Source organism: Leucopleurus acutus (genome assembly GCF_964270905.1).
Source record: "Leucopleurus acutus genome assembly, chromosome: 5".
Classification (NCBI taxonomy): domain Eukaryota; kingdom Metazoa; phylum Chordata; class Mammalia; order Artiodactyla; family Delphinidae; genus Leucopleurus; species Leucopleurus acutus.
The window spans coordinates 113,707,657-113,724,233 of NC_139147.1; the positions used below are offsets into that span (position 1 = coordinate 113,707,657).

A 16,577-nucleotide genomic window follows, 5' to 3' on the forward strand; every position below is an offset into this window, starting at 1 on the left:
TTGATAATTACCTCAATGTAAATGGATGAAATGCTCCAACCAAAAGACACAGACTGGCTGAATGGATACAAAAACAACACCCGTATATATGCTGTCTACAAGAGAACCACTTCAAACCTAGAGACACATACAGACTGAAAGTGAGGGGATGGAAAAAGATATTCCATGCAAATGGAAACCAAAAGAAAGCTGGAGTAGCAATTCTCATATCAGACAAAATAGCCTTTAAAATAAAGACTATTAGAAGAGACAAAGAAGGACACTACATAATGATCAAGTGATCGATCCAAGAAGAATATATAACAACTGTAAATATTTATGCACCCAACAAAGGAGCACCTCAATACATAAGGCAAATACTAACAGCCATAAAAGGGGAAATCGACAGTAACACATTCATAGTAGGGGACTTTAACACCCCACTTTCACCAATGGACAGATCATCCAAAATGAAATTAAATAAGGAAACACAAGCTTTAAAAGATAAACAAGATGGACTTAATTGATATTTATAGGACATTCTATCCAAAAACAACAGAATACACATTTTTCTCAAGTGCTCATGGAACATTCTCCAGGATAGATCATATCTTCGGTCACAAATCAAGCCTTCGTAAATTTAAAAAAATTGAAATTGTATCAAGTATCTTTTCCGACCACAACGCTATGAGACTAGATATCAATTACAGGAAAAGATCTGTAAAAAATACAAACACATGGAGGCTAAACCATACACTACTTAATAACAAAGTGATCACTGAAGAAATCAAAGAGGAAATTTAAAACTACCTAGAAACAAATGACAATGGAGACACGACAACCCAAAACCTATGGGATGCAGCAAAAGCAGTTTTAAGAGGGGAGTTTATACGAATACAATCCTACCTTAAGAAACAGGAAACATCTTGAATAAACAACCTAACCTTGCACCTAAAGCAATTAGAGAAAGAAGAACCAAAAAACCCCAAAGTTAGCAGAAGGAAATCATAAAGAAGAAATCATAAAGATCAGATCAGAAATAATTAAAAAAGAAATGAGGGAAACAATAGCAAAGATCAATATAACTAAAAGCTGGTTCTTTGAGAAGCTAAACAAAATTGATAAACCATTAGCCAGACTCATCAAGAAAAAAAGGGAGAAGACTCAATAGAATTAGAAATGAAAAAGGAAAAGTAAGAACTGACACTGCAGAAATACAAAGGATCATGAGAGATTACTACAAGCAACTCTGTGCCAATAAAATGGACAGCCTGGAAGAAATGGACAAATGCTTAGAAATGCACCACCTGCCAAGACTGAATCAGGAAGAAATAGAAAATATGAACAGACCAATCACAAGCACTGAAATTCAAACTGTGATTAAAAATCTTCCAACAAACAAAAGCCCAGGACCAGATGGCTTCACAGGCGAATTCTATCAAACATTTACAGAAGAGCTAACACCTATCCTTCTCAAACTCTTCCAAAATATAGTAGAGGGAGGAACACTCCCAAACTCATTCTACAAGGCCACCATCACCCTGATACTAAAACCAAACAAGGATGTCACAAAGAAAGAAAACTACAGGCCAATATCACTGATGAACATAGATGCAAAAATCCTCAACAAAATACTAGCAAACAGAATCCAACAACACATTAAAAGGATCATACACCATGATCAAGTGGGGTTTATTCCAGCAATGCAAGGATTCTTCAATATAGTCAAATCAATCAATGTGATACACCATATTAACAAACTGAAGGAGAAAAACCATATGGTCATCTCAATAGATGCAGAGAAAGCTTTCGACAAAATTCAACACCCATTTATGATAAAAACCCTGCAGAAAGTAGGCACAGAGGGAACTTTCCTCAACATAATAAAGGCCATATATGACAAACCCACAGCCAACATCATCCTCAATGGTGAAAAACTGAAAGCATGTCCACTAAGATCAGGAACAAGACAAGGTTGCCCACTCTCACCACTATTATTCAACATAGTTTTGGAAGTTCTGGCCCCAGCAATCAGAGAAGAAAAGGAAATAAAAGGAATCCAAATCGGAAAAGAAGAAGTAAAGCTGTCACTGTTTGCAGATGACATGACACTATACATAGAGAATCCTAAAGATGCTACCAGAAAACTACTAGAGCTCATCAATGAATTTGGTAAAATAGCAGGATACAAAATTAATGCACAGAAATCTCTGGCATTCCTATTCACTAATGATGAAAAATCTGAAAGTGAAATCAAGAAAACACTCCCATTTACCACTGCAACAAAAAGAATAAAATACCTAGGAATAAACCTACCTAAGGAGACAAAAGACCTCTATGCAGAAATTTATAAGACACTGATGAAAGAAATTAAAGATGATACAAATAGATGGAGAGATAGACCATGTTCTTGGATTGGAAGAATCAACATTGTGAAAATGACTCTACTACCAAAGCAATCTACAGATTCAAAGCAATCTACAGATTCAATGCAATCCCTATCAAACTACCACTGGCATTTTTCACAGAACTAGAACAAAAAATTTCACAATTTGTATGGAAACACAGAAGACCCCGAATAGCCAAAGCAATCTTGAGAACGAAAAACGGAGCTGGAGGAATCAGGCTCCCTGACTTCAGACTATACTACTAAGCTACAGTAATCAAGACAGTATGGTATTGGCACAAAAACAGAAATATAGATCAATGGAACAGGATAGAAAGCCCAGAGATAAACCCAGGCACATATGGTCACCTTATCTTTGATAAAGGAGGCAGGAATGTACAGTGGAGAAAGGACAGCCTCTTCAATAAGTGGTGCTGGGAAAACTGGACAGGTACATGTCAAAGTATGAGATTAGAACACTCCCTAACACCATACACAAAAATAAGCTCAAAATGGATTAAAGACCTAAATGTAAGGCCAGAAACTATCAAACTCTTAGAGGAAAACAGGCAGAACACTCTATGACATAAATCACAGCAAGATCCTTTTTGACCCACCTCCAGAGAAATGGAAATAAAAACAAAAATAAACAAATGGGACCTAATGAAACTTCAAAGCTTTTGCACAGCAAAGGAAACCATAAACAAGACCAAAAGACAACCCTCAGAATGGGAGAAAATATTTGCAAATGAAGCAACTGACAAAGGATTAATCTCCAAAATTTACAAGCAGCTCATGCAGCTCAAAAACAAAAAAAAAACCCAATCCAAAAATGGGCAGAAGACCGAAATAGACATTTCTCCAAAGAAGATATACAGATTGCCAACAAACACATGAAAGAATGCTCAACATCATTAATCATTAGAGAAATGCAAATCAAAACTACAATGAGCTATCATCTCACACCAGTCAGAATGGCCATCATCAAAAAACCTAGAAACAATAAATGCTGGAAAGGGTGTGGAGAAAAGGGAACACTCTTGCACTGCTGGTGGGAATGTGAATTGGTACAGCCACTATGGAGAACAGTATGGAGGTCCCTTAAAAAACTACAAACAGAACTACCATATGACCCAGCAATCGCACTACTGGGCATATACCCTGAGAAAACCAAAATTCAAAAACAGTCATGTACCAAAATGTTCATTGCAGCTCTATTTACAATAGCCCAGAGATGGAAACAACCTAAGTGTCCATCATCGGATGAATGGATAAAGAAGATGTGGCACATATATACAATGGAATATTACTCAGCCATAAAAAGAAACGAAATTGAGTTATTTGTAGTGAGGTGGATGGACCTAGAGTCTGTCGTACAGAGTGAAGTAAGTCAGAAAGAGAAAGACAAATACCGTATGCTAACACATATATATGGAGTCTAAGAAAAAAAAATGTCATGAAGAACCTAGGGGTAAGACAGGAATAAAGACACAGACCTACTAGAGAATGGACTTGAGGATATGGGGAGGGGGAAGGGTAAGCTGGGACAAAGTGAGAGAGTGGCATGGACATATATACACTAGCAAACGTAAGGTAGATAGCTAGTGGGAAGCAGCCGCATAGCGCAGGCAGATCAGCTAAGTGGTTTGTGACCACCTAGAGGGGTGGGATAGGGAGGGTGGGAGGGAGGGAGACGCAAGAGGGAAGAGATATGGGAACATATGTATGTGTATAACTGATTCACTTTGTTATAAAGCAGAAACTATCACACCATTGTAAAGCAATTATACTCCAATAAAGATGTAAAAAAAAAAAAGAATAATCGTAAAGACCATGTAACACTTTGTAAATAAACTGAGCCGAAATATGGAATCGTGTGTTATGTGGCTTATGAAACAAGAGAAAACACAGCTAGTGGGTGAACCTAATCAACTATCTGTTGTGGGTATGCAGATAATAGAAATTTGAGCTTGGGGGGGGTGGTTAGAAAATAATCCCCTCCCGAAACCAACTGATCACACTGGTAAGGAAATTAACAGCAAAAGTAATGAATCCAACAAGAAGTCCATGATGTTCTGAGCTAGACACTGGAGCTAGGCTTCCCTCCATTTGGTAGAGGAAATCATACAGTCCTGGTGATGCATTCATATCTGGGAGGCCTAAAAACTCTTAACTACGTGTTCTTCACAAATCGTGAGTGCCCATCAGACTTTCATTTGTCCTAAAATTGTTCACATTTCATTTGGCAGAATCATTCCTGCATGATCACCTTTTTTCATGACAGTTAAAATCAGATTAAATGGAATATCAAGGAAAACAGGAACAAGTTACCAAAAAATATGAAGAGCATCTAAGGAATGGAGAGTAGTCTCTCCCTTATAGCTAGCAATGCTGAAGGTTTCAAGGATTACAAATTGGAGCAAATTAGAAAATGAGAAGAAAAAAAAAGGCATGCACACATATGCACAAACATACACACAAACGCTTCAAGCCTAACTGTTCATGTATTTATCGTTAAAACTACTGAGCATCTTTTGTACGCCAGGTACTGTCCTAGGAGATGCAGCACGGAACAAATCTGACAAAATATCTCATGGAGAATCAGTACAGCTCAGGGTCAGTAGAAATAGGTGATCAATAAATTAAAATATAATGAGATGGCACTAAGAGCTATGAAGAAAAATGAAGCAGGACGTGACGAGAAGGCTTTTCTTAGGAAGTGCCCTGTGAGCTAAGCCAGCCGTGGGGGAGAGGGCAGGCCAGGGGGATATCCGGGGGCGAGAGGGAGAGTGGCAGCCACGGGTCAATACCTGAGGTCACGATGTGCATACGGGCTGCTGGTGCGGGCTGAGGCACACGCCCGAGAGAGACAGGCAGCCGCGAGAGGATGCTGAGCACAGGCGGGAACCATGATGTATGTCCTAGCAGAATCACTCTGACCACAGACTGGACAGTTGTCATCAGAGGGGCAAGAAGAGAAACAAGGTCCGCTGGAGGCCCTGCAATAAAAAGCACCGGCGAAGGTGGGGTTGCTGGTGCTTTGGGCCACGGTGGCAGCCGCGGGAGCAGGAATACCTCGTTGGATTCTGATTCGATTTTGAAAGTAAAGTTAACAGGATTGCTGAGGGAGTAAATGCAGAGTTTCGAGAGGAAGCGAAAAGCCCAGAATGACAATACGTCTTTTACACTTATTCGCCTGATGGCTATGTATAACATTCACTAAGGAGAAGTCTGAGGAAGGAACAAGTTTCGGGATGGTGAGAAATCAACTTTGATTTGATACACATTAGGTTTCGGATGCCTATTCGTCATCAAAGTAGAGATGGCTAAGAAGCAACTAGATATCCAGGTTATGGGGAGAATTATTATTAAATGCAATAGATACACGGATAGATATAGACAGGTAGAGAGAACGAGAAAAAGAAGAATTGCACATATGTGTCTGTATATGAAGGAAGGAAAGTTCAAGAAGGCAAACATGGGCAAGGGAGAAAAGAAATTTATACATTGTATTGTATCTACTTCAGCACCATTTGAAAATACTGTAATGAGAACATAACTACTTTAGTAATAAAAAAGGGACACTTCTTTTGTTGCCCCCAATAAAATAATAAGCTGATGAAAAAAACAGACACGTAGTTAACACAAGACTACCGTGAAAAGAGACTCAGAGACAACCATCGTTAACTTTGTGGATTATTTCCTCCTTTTTCTCGACATTTATATATATACACTACACAGTTTTGTTTTTTAAGTACAGTTCATTTTTGCTTGTTATTTTGACACACATGAGATAATGCTGAACTCAAAGGTGGCAGCCATGGAATCAGGCCATTTTTTGTTTTGAATTTCTGTGTTCATGCTTTTAGAATGTCCCCACTCTCCGGTTCCTGGAGGCCCCTTTACCATTCCCAAACGCGCCACGCCCTGACTCACTCCCCCGAGGGTGCCTCCTGGCAGTGGAGGACAATTGTGCTTTCCATCCTGCCCCTCAGAGCTTTGCAGTTGGGGGTCTGCCTTATAAAACCATAAGCACGTTTCCATGTCATGAAGAATTATTTGTAAACCTAATCTTTACATGGACTCTTTATATACAACTCTCTGTGCACAGTTCTAATGTAGCATCCAACCTTTTATCAAGCATGTTTCAGCACCGCCTCAAGGAGTCACTGTCTAGTCACCAAAAGAGCAGAAACTCTGACTGAAAGGAGTTTCCCCTCAGTTCATTCAACAAATACCTACCAGTGTGTGTGTCTGTGCACGTGCGTGTGCGTGTGCGTGTGATAGACCGAGAGAGAGGATGACGCACACAAAATCTTAAAAGATGATTTCAGACAGAGAAACGTGCTGTGAATAAAATAACAACACATGAGAACATAACTGGGAGGAAGGTGAAAAAGAGAGAGAATGCTATTTAGCTGGGTGGGCAGGCAAAGCCCGCTGGGGAAATGACACTGGAGCCAAAGCCCTCGTGAAGAGAAGGAGGCTGCAGATAGCCTAGAGAGAGAATGCTATTTAGCTGGGTGGGCAGGCAAAGCCCGCTGGGGAAATGACACTGGAGCCAAAGCCCTCGTGAAGAGAAGGAGGCTGCAGATAGCCTAGAGAGAGAATGCTATTTAGCTGGGTGGGCAGGCAAAGCCCGCTGGGGAAATGACACTGGAGCCAAAGCCCTCGTGAAGAGAAGGAGGCTGCAGATAGTCTAGAGAGAGAATGCTATTTAGCTGGGTGGGCAGGCAAAGCCCGCTGGGGAAATGACACTGGAGCCAAAGCCCTCGTGAAGAGAAGGAGGCTGCAGATAGCCTAGAGAGAGAATGCTATTTAGCTGGGTGGGCAGGCAAAGCCCGCTGGGGAAATGACACTGGAGCCAAAGCCCTCGTGAAGAGAAGGAGGCTGCAGATAGCCTAGAGAGAGAATGCTATTTAGCTGGGTGGGCAGGCAAAGCCCGCTGGGGAAATGACACTGGAGCCAAAGCCTTCGTGAAGAGAAGGAGGCTGCAGATAGTCTAGAGAGAGAATGCTATTTAGCTGGGTGGGCAGGCAAAGCCTACTGGGGAAATGACACTGGAGCCAAAGCCTTCGTGAAGAGAAGGAGGCTGCAGATAGTCTAGAGAAGAGCAACTCAAGTACAGGGTGAGGAGGAAAGGCAGAGGGGGGCCCAGGAAAGGAAGCAGCACACGTGTTGGAGGGCTGTGTGGCCGGAACATCGCAGAAAGAGGGGGCAGACCACGGATGGAGCTGCAGGCGAGCATCTGGATCTTTAACGAAACTGAGTTATTTGTAGTGAGGTGCATGGACCTAGAGTCTGTCATACAGAGTGATGTAAGTCAGAAGAGGAAAACAAATACCGTATGTTAACGCATATATACAGGATCTAAAAAAAAGTGGTTCTGAAGAACCTAGGGGCAGGACAGAAATAAAGACGCAGATGTAGAGAATGGACTTGAGGACACGGGGAGGGGGAAGGGTAAGCTGGGACGAACTGAGAGAGTGGCATGGACATATATACACTACCAAATGCAAAACAGACAGCTAGTGGGAAGCAGCCGCATAGCACAGGGAGATCAGCTCAGTGCTTTGTGACCACCTAGAGGGGTGGGATAGGGAGGGTGGGAGGGAGACGCAGGAGGGAGGGGATATGGGGATATATGTATACATATAGCTGATTCACTTTGTTATACAGCAGAAACTAACACATCACTGTAAAGCAATTATACTCCAATAAAGATGTTAAAAAAATAAATAAAAAATTTAAACCTCCACCCTCCCCCCAAAAAAAAGAATGTGGATCTTTATTCTAATTGTAATGAGAAACTACTGTAAAGTTATAAACAAGGACGCAATACGAGCTGATTTAGGCTGAACAATCAGTGTGGCAGTTGTGGAGAGACCAGAACGTTAAGTAACAAAAATATAGGCAGGGAGACCAGTTAGGAGGCTGCCACTGTCACCAGCCAAGAGAGGGGATAGCTTGGAGCAGCATTTCAGGAACTGTGGTGGTGACGTGTTCAGACACAGGACACGTTTTGGAGGTAAGAGCAACAGGACTTGCTGACTCAGGAACGAGGAATCTGTGCCTGGGTGAACAGAACCGGCACTCCATCCACACCTCAAGCGACTTTTACCTTCACTAACGGACCCTCGCGGGACTCACCTCTCTGGGATGGCTATGGAAGGTGCAGGCAGGGTAACGTAAAATGTATCATACTGTCTCACTTACCCAAATTGGGATCAGTAGCCTGACGTTTCTTAATTTTCGCTTCAGAAATAGCAGAATAATAGGCACAAGTCATCTTGATCAGCCACGTTGCTCGAACCATTGGCACGGAATACTTAGCTAGATATGCAAAAACATCTTCTTTTTTACTAAGGATGGGAACCTAAAAAGAAATAATATATTTATAACAATCACATATTATGTTCATCGCTAGGCCAACCTAAAGAAAGGGGAAGCAAGAGAAAGAGACTCTAAGTTCCTGCTGGCTATGAAAAACCATATCCTTTTTTTAAATGGCACGTGTCACTTTAAAAAAAAATTTTAAGCGAATTTTAAGAAAAAAGAATCAAAACTATGTTTAGCACATTGGCAACACAGTTTTATCAGTTGTGCTTTATTTATAAAAACAAATTATTTTCAAACTCTCAGATGCTGAAAGCTACTCGTTGTATCAGCAAAATAGGGGAAATAATCTCATGACAGTCCTCCAAGGAGTTTATATCTCAAAATTGGAAGGGACAGATAAAGTAAAAGCTATCCCCACTCTACATTTTATCAAAGAACATTTCTGTATAAAGCTTTCTGATTGTAACATCTCATAAGAATAACAATTTCCAGAAAGCTTCTAAAAGTGCCTTTAGACCAAGATTTTACATAGAGGCTAAAATGATGGATCAGTGAATCTGCCTAATAAACACTGAGCTAGAAACAGCTGTGTAATTAATTCACTGGTTGAAAGTGGGCACTTGAGGCAGTTAATTATTTCTTCCAGGCCACAAAGGTACTATTTAGCAAATTAGTATCTCAATGTTCTGCTGAATGGCTCGAAAGAGTTAATCCGGTCTTCTAGAATTCCCCATAAATACCCTAGGAATAGCCCATTAATCTATACATAAGCTATCCAAGTTACGAATACAGGGTAACGCAGCGGACAGAGAGGATGTTGGCTGCAGTGCAGCAGGATGGGAAAAGTGAGATGGAGAAGCAGGCCGTGCCCACCCCCGCCCCCAGCAATGAGCACCCCTGTGCTGCGAGTCGTGGCCCCAGCCTGTGGTGGTTAAACCCATGACTCCCAGGCTCTTCATTTATGAACGAGACAATACCGACCCTGGCCACCTCACGGTGGCGTGAGAAGGAGAAAGCAAAAGAATTACATGTATCAAAGTTACAACAACTTTCATTTTGTTGCCAGTTCCAGTTTCAAGGAGTTCTCCGCGTCCCCCAATGTGTTCTCAGGCCATGGACCTGACTCTCTCCTAAGAGGATTCTGGAAACCCGCAACCATGGACATCACTAGCCCTGGTCTCTATGCCCCGAAGTCTCGCTCGATCTTGTGTTGAAAATCAAAGCTTCAAACCGGCTAACTGGTTCGTGGAGCATGGCATTTTTCTCTTAGTTAGCCAATGGTTCGGCTGGTGGATTTTTCTGCATTATACATATGTTACAAATCTGACCATTCGCAGTCTTGGAACAAAGTGTGACCCCAGAATTTAAAAGTAAGTGTTTTTTGTTACCCAGCTCTTTAAAACAAGCTATTTCACCTGGTTCTTCCCAAAGAAACATCAAGCGGCTCCGGCGATACAGAAAAGCTGCCTGGCTGGACGCTGAGATGCAGTGTGTCCATATACTGCATTTTACGGGCAATGTAATAGACTTTTGATCATGTGCAGTTCCTACCTTGGTTGCTGACTTTAGAACATAACCTCCCCCATGACAAAGGCGACTACACGGCACACCACAGAACTATATAAAAGGGAGGTGAAAGCGACACGGGCTAAAGCTATAAAACCTCCTCTCTGTGGATCACGGTGATACATGTTACCTAGAAAACTTCCTGAAAATTTAACTTACAAGGCACATCTTTCACGGAGCACAAGGCTCTGGGTTTACTGTCGTTTAGGCCAGGGACAAGAAAAGCACCGTCTTATACAGTCAGTTCCAGACCGGAGCTGCTGGTTTTCACTAGAACATACAGTATGGTATCAGGGAGTTACATTTTAGCTGCCACGGTCAGGTTCCCTCTCAGCCAGACGTACCAGAAGACTATATATAAGATCGAGGCCTAAAAACCAGGCAAATGCAGAAAGTAACGTTAGCATCTCCAAAGAAACATTACCAATAGCATCTTTATAGAAGCCTAAAGGATTTCTTTTTGAACAGCGTTTGACAAGAAGGCACGGCCGGGGATGGGGGGCGCGTTCTGAGCATGTGAAATGTTTACACGAAGCAGCAAACAAAGCTAAGTCTTACATGAACAGCATAAGGCAAACCTCTAGCTCACTGTCCCTGCTGGCAGAGCCCTAAGAAAAAGGGTTGGCTCAAATCAAGGGCTTTCGCATTCAGAAGAACATATGTGAAGAAAGTTATTTAATTAAGGAAGAAGACACATTTTGATGGTTTTGTCACATTTACAGTTTGGGCCAACTCAGGAAGGAAAATATGTTTACACTGACTGAAGTATGACTTCCTACAGGGATGGATTCCATTTTCAGCCAAGAAACCATCTGACTTCAACTTGTAGCTGAACCCAGGCAACCACTGGGCAGCGGTTTGGTTTCTCAATCAAGGTGGAACCGCATCTAAGTACCAGAAGAAAACTAAGACACCTAGCATGGCTCTCCACCCACCAAAGGGTTGCCCTTGTAACGCTTCTCTCCCTGTATTCTCCTTTCTGTCAGCACCCTCTGTTTGCTAAGCAGTGGTAGAAGCAAATGGAAATTCCAGAGACCACAGTAATCAAAGTCACCAGAAGTGAACACATCATTCTTAGTGAACCGTTCAAGAGCTAAAAGGATATCCCCAGGAGCAAGAAGTCTCCTTTTCCAAATCTAACTACGACCGCGATTGGATTCAAAGGCCTTTCACAGACCACTGTTGACCTCTCTGTGGCTAAATACTTGGAGTGCTGTGGAGCTCTATAGGAACGGAAGACCGGGTCCAGAAACCTGTCCATCCCATACAGGAAACTATTCTGAACGCTAGATCAGAGCCGGAAGGTGACTCAGGATCTCAGCAGGAAAAGGAAGGTCTTCTACATCAAGCCATCTCGCAGATAAATACCAGAAATTAAGAGGTATTCAAACTTTCTCATATGAAGGGCACACAGAGGATGCAATCTTTTACCCAACTCTAAAGAGTTTTCGCCACCTCAAGAAGATGAAATGCTGAGGAAGGGATGGGAAGGAGTGACTCTTGAAATGCCCAAGAAATGAATACTTCAAAGTATATTCAATGGTTTGACAAAGAAAACATCTTTAACTTTGCAAAGAATTAACGTCAGGGCTTACCTGAGGGACACCTGACTTGGCCAGAGGCAGCTCCTAATAAAGAGAGAAGAACAACGGCTAATACACTGCACCATAATTCATCTCCCTCTTAAAAGATGAGAGACCATTACACCCCTAAAGCAAGGGCATCAATTCCTCATGAGTATTCCCTTTCAAGAAATATCCCCCCCCCACCACCAAAAAAAAAAAAACAACTGCATTCTAAAAGCTTACAAAAAAGGCAAACCTAAAAGGAAAGATGTCAGGCTGGCTACATAGGAGTTGAAGGTACTAACCAACATGGAGGGTATGAACTTTTGGTAGAAAGCCATCAGATACTGAAGGATGGCCTTTGACTTCTGCAGCCTTCAGATACAATTCCCAGGCCACAGTGGGAACACGTGGTAAACGGTCAACAATGGAAAAGAAATGCTATGTGGTCCAGCCTGTGTTGAGACAGAGGCACTACCTGAGTAGCAAGAGAGGGTTCCGCTGATCGTCTGCTTTGCAAGGATTTCGGTTGCCTTTAAGCACTAACATCTATGAAAGGCAACGCAAGGCTCCGACACTAGGGCAAAATAAAGCCCACGGGAGCTACAGGCACTATTTTCAAAGAGGTGCTTTAGAAAACAAAAACGTAAATACACGAAGGAGCTCTCCTCTAACCTGGGCCTGCACCAAGCCATTCGTGAAAACTTAAGAATAGAAGATGGGCTCCCCTAAAACTAAAGGGTTTCAGGGGAGATGAGAAAGACCTGGGGATTATTTGAAAGGTGTGTAAGAAGTCAGAGATCAAGACTAAGAGGGAGGTTTCTGGCTCTCATCTAAATTTCAAAAGACATTTTGTACTATTGGGACTATAAGATTGTTGAATCTGTGCAGTATTTCCCACGTGAGGAAAATGATCAAAGGCAAAGATTTTTAAAAGAACCCTCCCTTCCCTCCCCCTCCTCAAAAAAGCGGGGAGCTATGAATAAACCCGCCCATTTTGTACTGAAACTTTTTCAAAGACGGTTCTCAAGCACACACGGAATCACTATCTTTCATCTCACTTGTTCGGAAGAAGAGTTAGTTTAAGAATTTGGATGGGTACTTTTCAAGACAAGGAAATAACATTAAAGCAAGGATTTCTATTTAACCCATTTGGACATCCTGACCTAAAAAACTGAAAATGTAACAGAAATAAATGAAGTCTCACTGCCTGTTTTTGATTTTAAAACCCTGTCTACCTAATATCCACATCAACAGCTTCCTGTGTAGAACGGTTAGGTCTCTAGAAGTCCTAGGCACCACATGCCATCAAAATGAAGGGGAAACAGCCTATGTGCAGCACACACCTAGTGCAGGATACCTGCCATTGAGACTTGGAGTTTTGGAGAGAATTGGGGAAAAGAAATATATACTTGAACATTATCTCAAATATTTTCATTTCTATAAGGCCTCAATTAAAACAATGCAAGAAATACTTAATACCTTTTTTGCCAAAATAGCAAGTGGTTTATTTCCTGCTAAGTCAGAGAACCAACTATGAATCGCACTCTGGGATCGAGCAGTAACCAGCCAATAATTATCTTTAGCATTAACTTGTGGTTTCTTCTTTCCGGTGTCCTGGAAAGTGTTAAGCTTTAGTTTCTCAGCTAATATGCTGCTAAAATAGGCTCCAATCTGTGGAAGAGAAAACAGAGTTTAAAGACAATAAGCAAGAATGTTAGTAACGTACATATCAGTAGTTTATTTTTATTGTTTTAATAGAAAATCTTCAAAGAGCCCATTGGAAAATAAAATGGGAATTTAAGTCCTTGAAGCTAAGAGTTGTGATTTCCTTACACTAACATAATGCAGAAACTCCCACAGCACCTTTGTTTCACTACTAACAAGTAGTTCAAGGAAACAAGAAGGGTCTCTGAAAATCCCTATAAAATTCATTATATCCTGAATAAATTTCAAGAGGATGGGTTCTGCTTTCATCTTTAGATGAACCTCTCCTTTTTCACAGTACACACCCATTTGAAGAGAATCTTTTTCCTGAGAGGTGTTGCATACAAGATCAGAACCTGGCAATCACACAGTAATCATTCTTTTTCTTGTTTCATTTTAATAGCACATAAATTTGGAAAGGAAACTCTGTATTTACACTCAGTGCTTTTAAAAAAAAAAGTCTAGAGAAATCTAATTTATTTACATGGAAAATTACAAAAGGTTCAATTAAATTAAATATTCAACATTTTTGATTGGGCTGCCAATTTCATGAGTACAAGTGTTTAGAAAGAGAAAGCTAGTGTGGCTTGCTCTGAATGGAACAAAGTAGCAAAGGGAGCTTCCTGTGAATGACTGGCATTTTCATATTAACCAAATTAAAAGAGGACAAAGGAAAGACAAAGGGACAAGAAGGAAGGGGACTGAGTAATATCTAAAAACTAAATGAATCCACAGAAAACCTCTTGGAATTTCCAAGAATCCTATCACAGCATCACATTTTGTCCCCTGGAAATTCTCTAATAACAGGATGTGGACAACAATTTCTAACAAATACCTTCAATAAGGTTAGCAGACAGTGGCAACCGTGATTAAAATAAAATAGCTACCCTGCTGCAGCAAAATAAGAATCACTACCTTAGTTAATGCTCATGACTCAATAAACAATTAGTCTATAGGGTGGAACGCAGTTGGAAGCAATTAGCCAAGTTTATCTACCAGGGCGAAAAGCTGGTAAACATTTTTTTAATGTGAATTGGCATCCCTTGATCCTTGTGATTGAGGTACAGTGAAAAAGCCTGTTTTGTGTTGAGGTAATATGGCAATAAAAATTATAGTAATTAGAAAAAAAGGCTGAACCTTATTTTTTTAAAACAACTTCATAGTATTCTTTTTTAAGCAAAGTTTGCAGAATGTCCAGAGAATTAAATGCAAAAATTCACCAAAAAAACAGCTATTTGAAAACAGGAGCCAAGAGTAACAAATTGTTTAATTTTAAATTTCTCAATCAATATTTGGTCTTTGCACCAATGGCACGAAATACCTACCTATGTAGATTGTTTCATATTTAAAAGATCTCTTATTTGCAATCATGTATGAGCATTTTAATCATAATAAACAAAGACATTAAAAAATTTTTAAACTAGTCTAGGTACTGTCAAAGAAGAATAGCCACGGTGATCTGAAAAGACTATTCAATTAAATCAAGCCAATCACTGATTTTGCAAATCAAGGGATTTGCAAAAATTGTATTTAAAAAAAAAAAAAAAAAGTCTGGGGGGCTTCCCTGGTGGCACAGTGGTTGAGAGTCTGCCTGCTAATGCAGGGGCCACAGGTTCGAGCCCTGGTCTGGGAGGATCCCACATGCCGCGGAGCAACTAGGCCTGTGAGCCACAACTACTGAGCATACACGTCTGGAGCCTGTGCTCCGCAACAAGAGAGGCCACGATAGTGAGAGAGGCCCACGCACCGCGATGAAGGGTGGCCCCCGCTTGCCACAACTAGAGAAAGCCCTCACACAGAAACGAAGACCCAACACAGCAAAAATAAATTAATTAATTAATAAACTCCTACCCCCAACATCTTCTTAAAAAAAAAAAAAAATGTCCTGGTGTAGGTAACGGCCAAAAGAATTCAGAACACGGCAAATTTAAAAAAAAAAAAAAAGTCTGGGCAATCTCTTTTGCAGTTATACTCTTTTCTATGTATTTAATAATAGCAATGGAACATAGTGGCTGTATATATGTTTTACTTCCTAACAAATCTTACGAACAACTGCATAAATGTAAACAAAGTCAAAATTCCCAAGAAAGCAAGAGCAGAGAAAATACACATTAGGACTCAAAAAGAAAAGAAAAAAATCAAAACATGATCATACACTTAATTTTATTCTATCAGCAGTATATTCACATTATTCTAAAATCGAGAAAAAGTTCAGAGCCTCATTCCCAAGTCCCAATGCCTAACTCCAAAGAACCACCTTGATTAGTTTCTTATGTGTCTTTCCAGAGTTTCCTCATGTGAATACACATGAACAAACACGAATATATTATTTTTCTCTTATATCTATACCTCGTTATGTACATTGAGTAAGTGTCTGAGAGCCTTCCTTCCATATTTGTCTATGGAGAGCTTCCTCATTCATTTTTACAGACACATAATAATGTACTGTGTGCATGTACCACATTTTATTTAATCAAGTCCCCGTTAATGGACATTTGTTTCAAACTTCTGCGATTACAAATCACATTAAAATGAATAGCCTTTCCTATTTGTTATTTCATACATGTACAGCTATAGCTTTCAGATGAATTTTCAGGATTCAGATTGTATGATTCTGTCATTTTAATCAGCATTGTCAAATTACCCTCCATAATGTTTATACCAATTTGCACTCCCTCAGACAAGGTATGAGAGATAAGGTTTAATTTAAAACTTGTTTCCATCCATCCACAGCTATTTTGAAAGTAATTCATTTGGTAAGAAAATGAAAAAGTTTAGGGGCTATACTATAGGTCATGTATTTCATATTCATTAGATCAAATTCCCCTCAGAAGGTTTGAATCCTTGAGTAAATCTCACAGGAAGGATGAGAGCAGCAGAAGTGGTAACGGGTGCTATTTCCATTTATTCAATTATTTAAAATGACATAAAACTTCATACAACTGGGAACAATTTGGCAGTTCCTATACACAAGGCGTTCATACTTTGTTATGGACAGAATTGTGTATATCCAAAATTCAGATACTGAAGCTCTA

General features: G+C 40.5%; 1 protein-coding gene across 2 annotated transcripts in view; it reads right to left on the minus strand.

Moving 5' to 3' along the window:
• MED12L (mediator complex subunit 12L) overlaps positions 1-16,577 on the minus strand; it is a 326,301-nt gene that overhangs the window by 276,703 nt on the left and 33,021 nt on the right. For both annotated transcript variants that reach the window (XM_082839059.1, XM_082839058.1), the window contains exons 3-4: positions 13,318-13,509; positions 8,582-8,741 (exon numbers count right to left, since the gene is read on the minus strand). In XM_082839059.1, the coding sequence (XP_082695185.1) occupies positions 8,582-8,741; positions 13,318-13,509 (352 nt within the window). The remainder of the gene's footprint in view (positions 1-8,581; positions 8,742-13,317; positions 13,510-16,577) is intronic.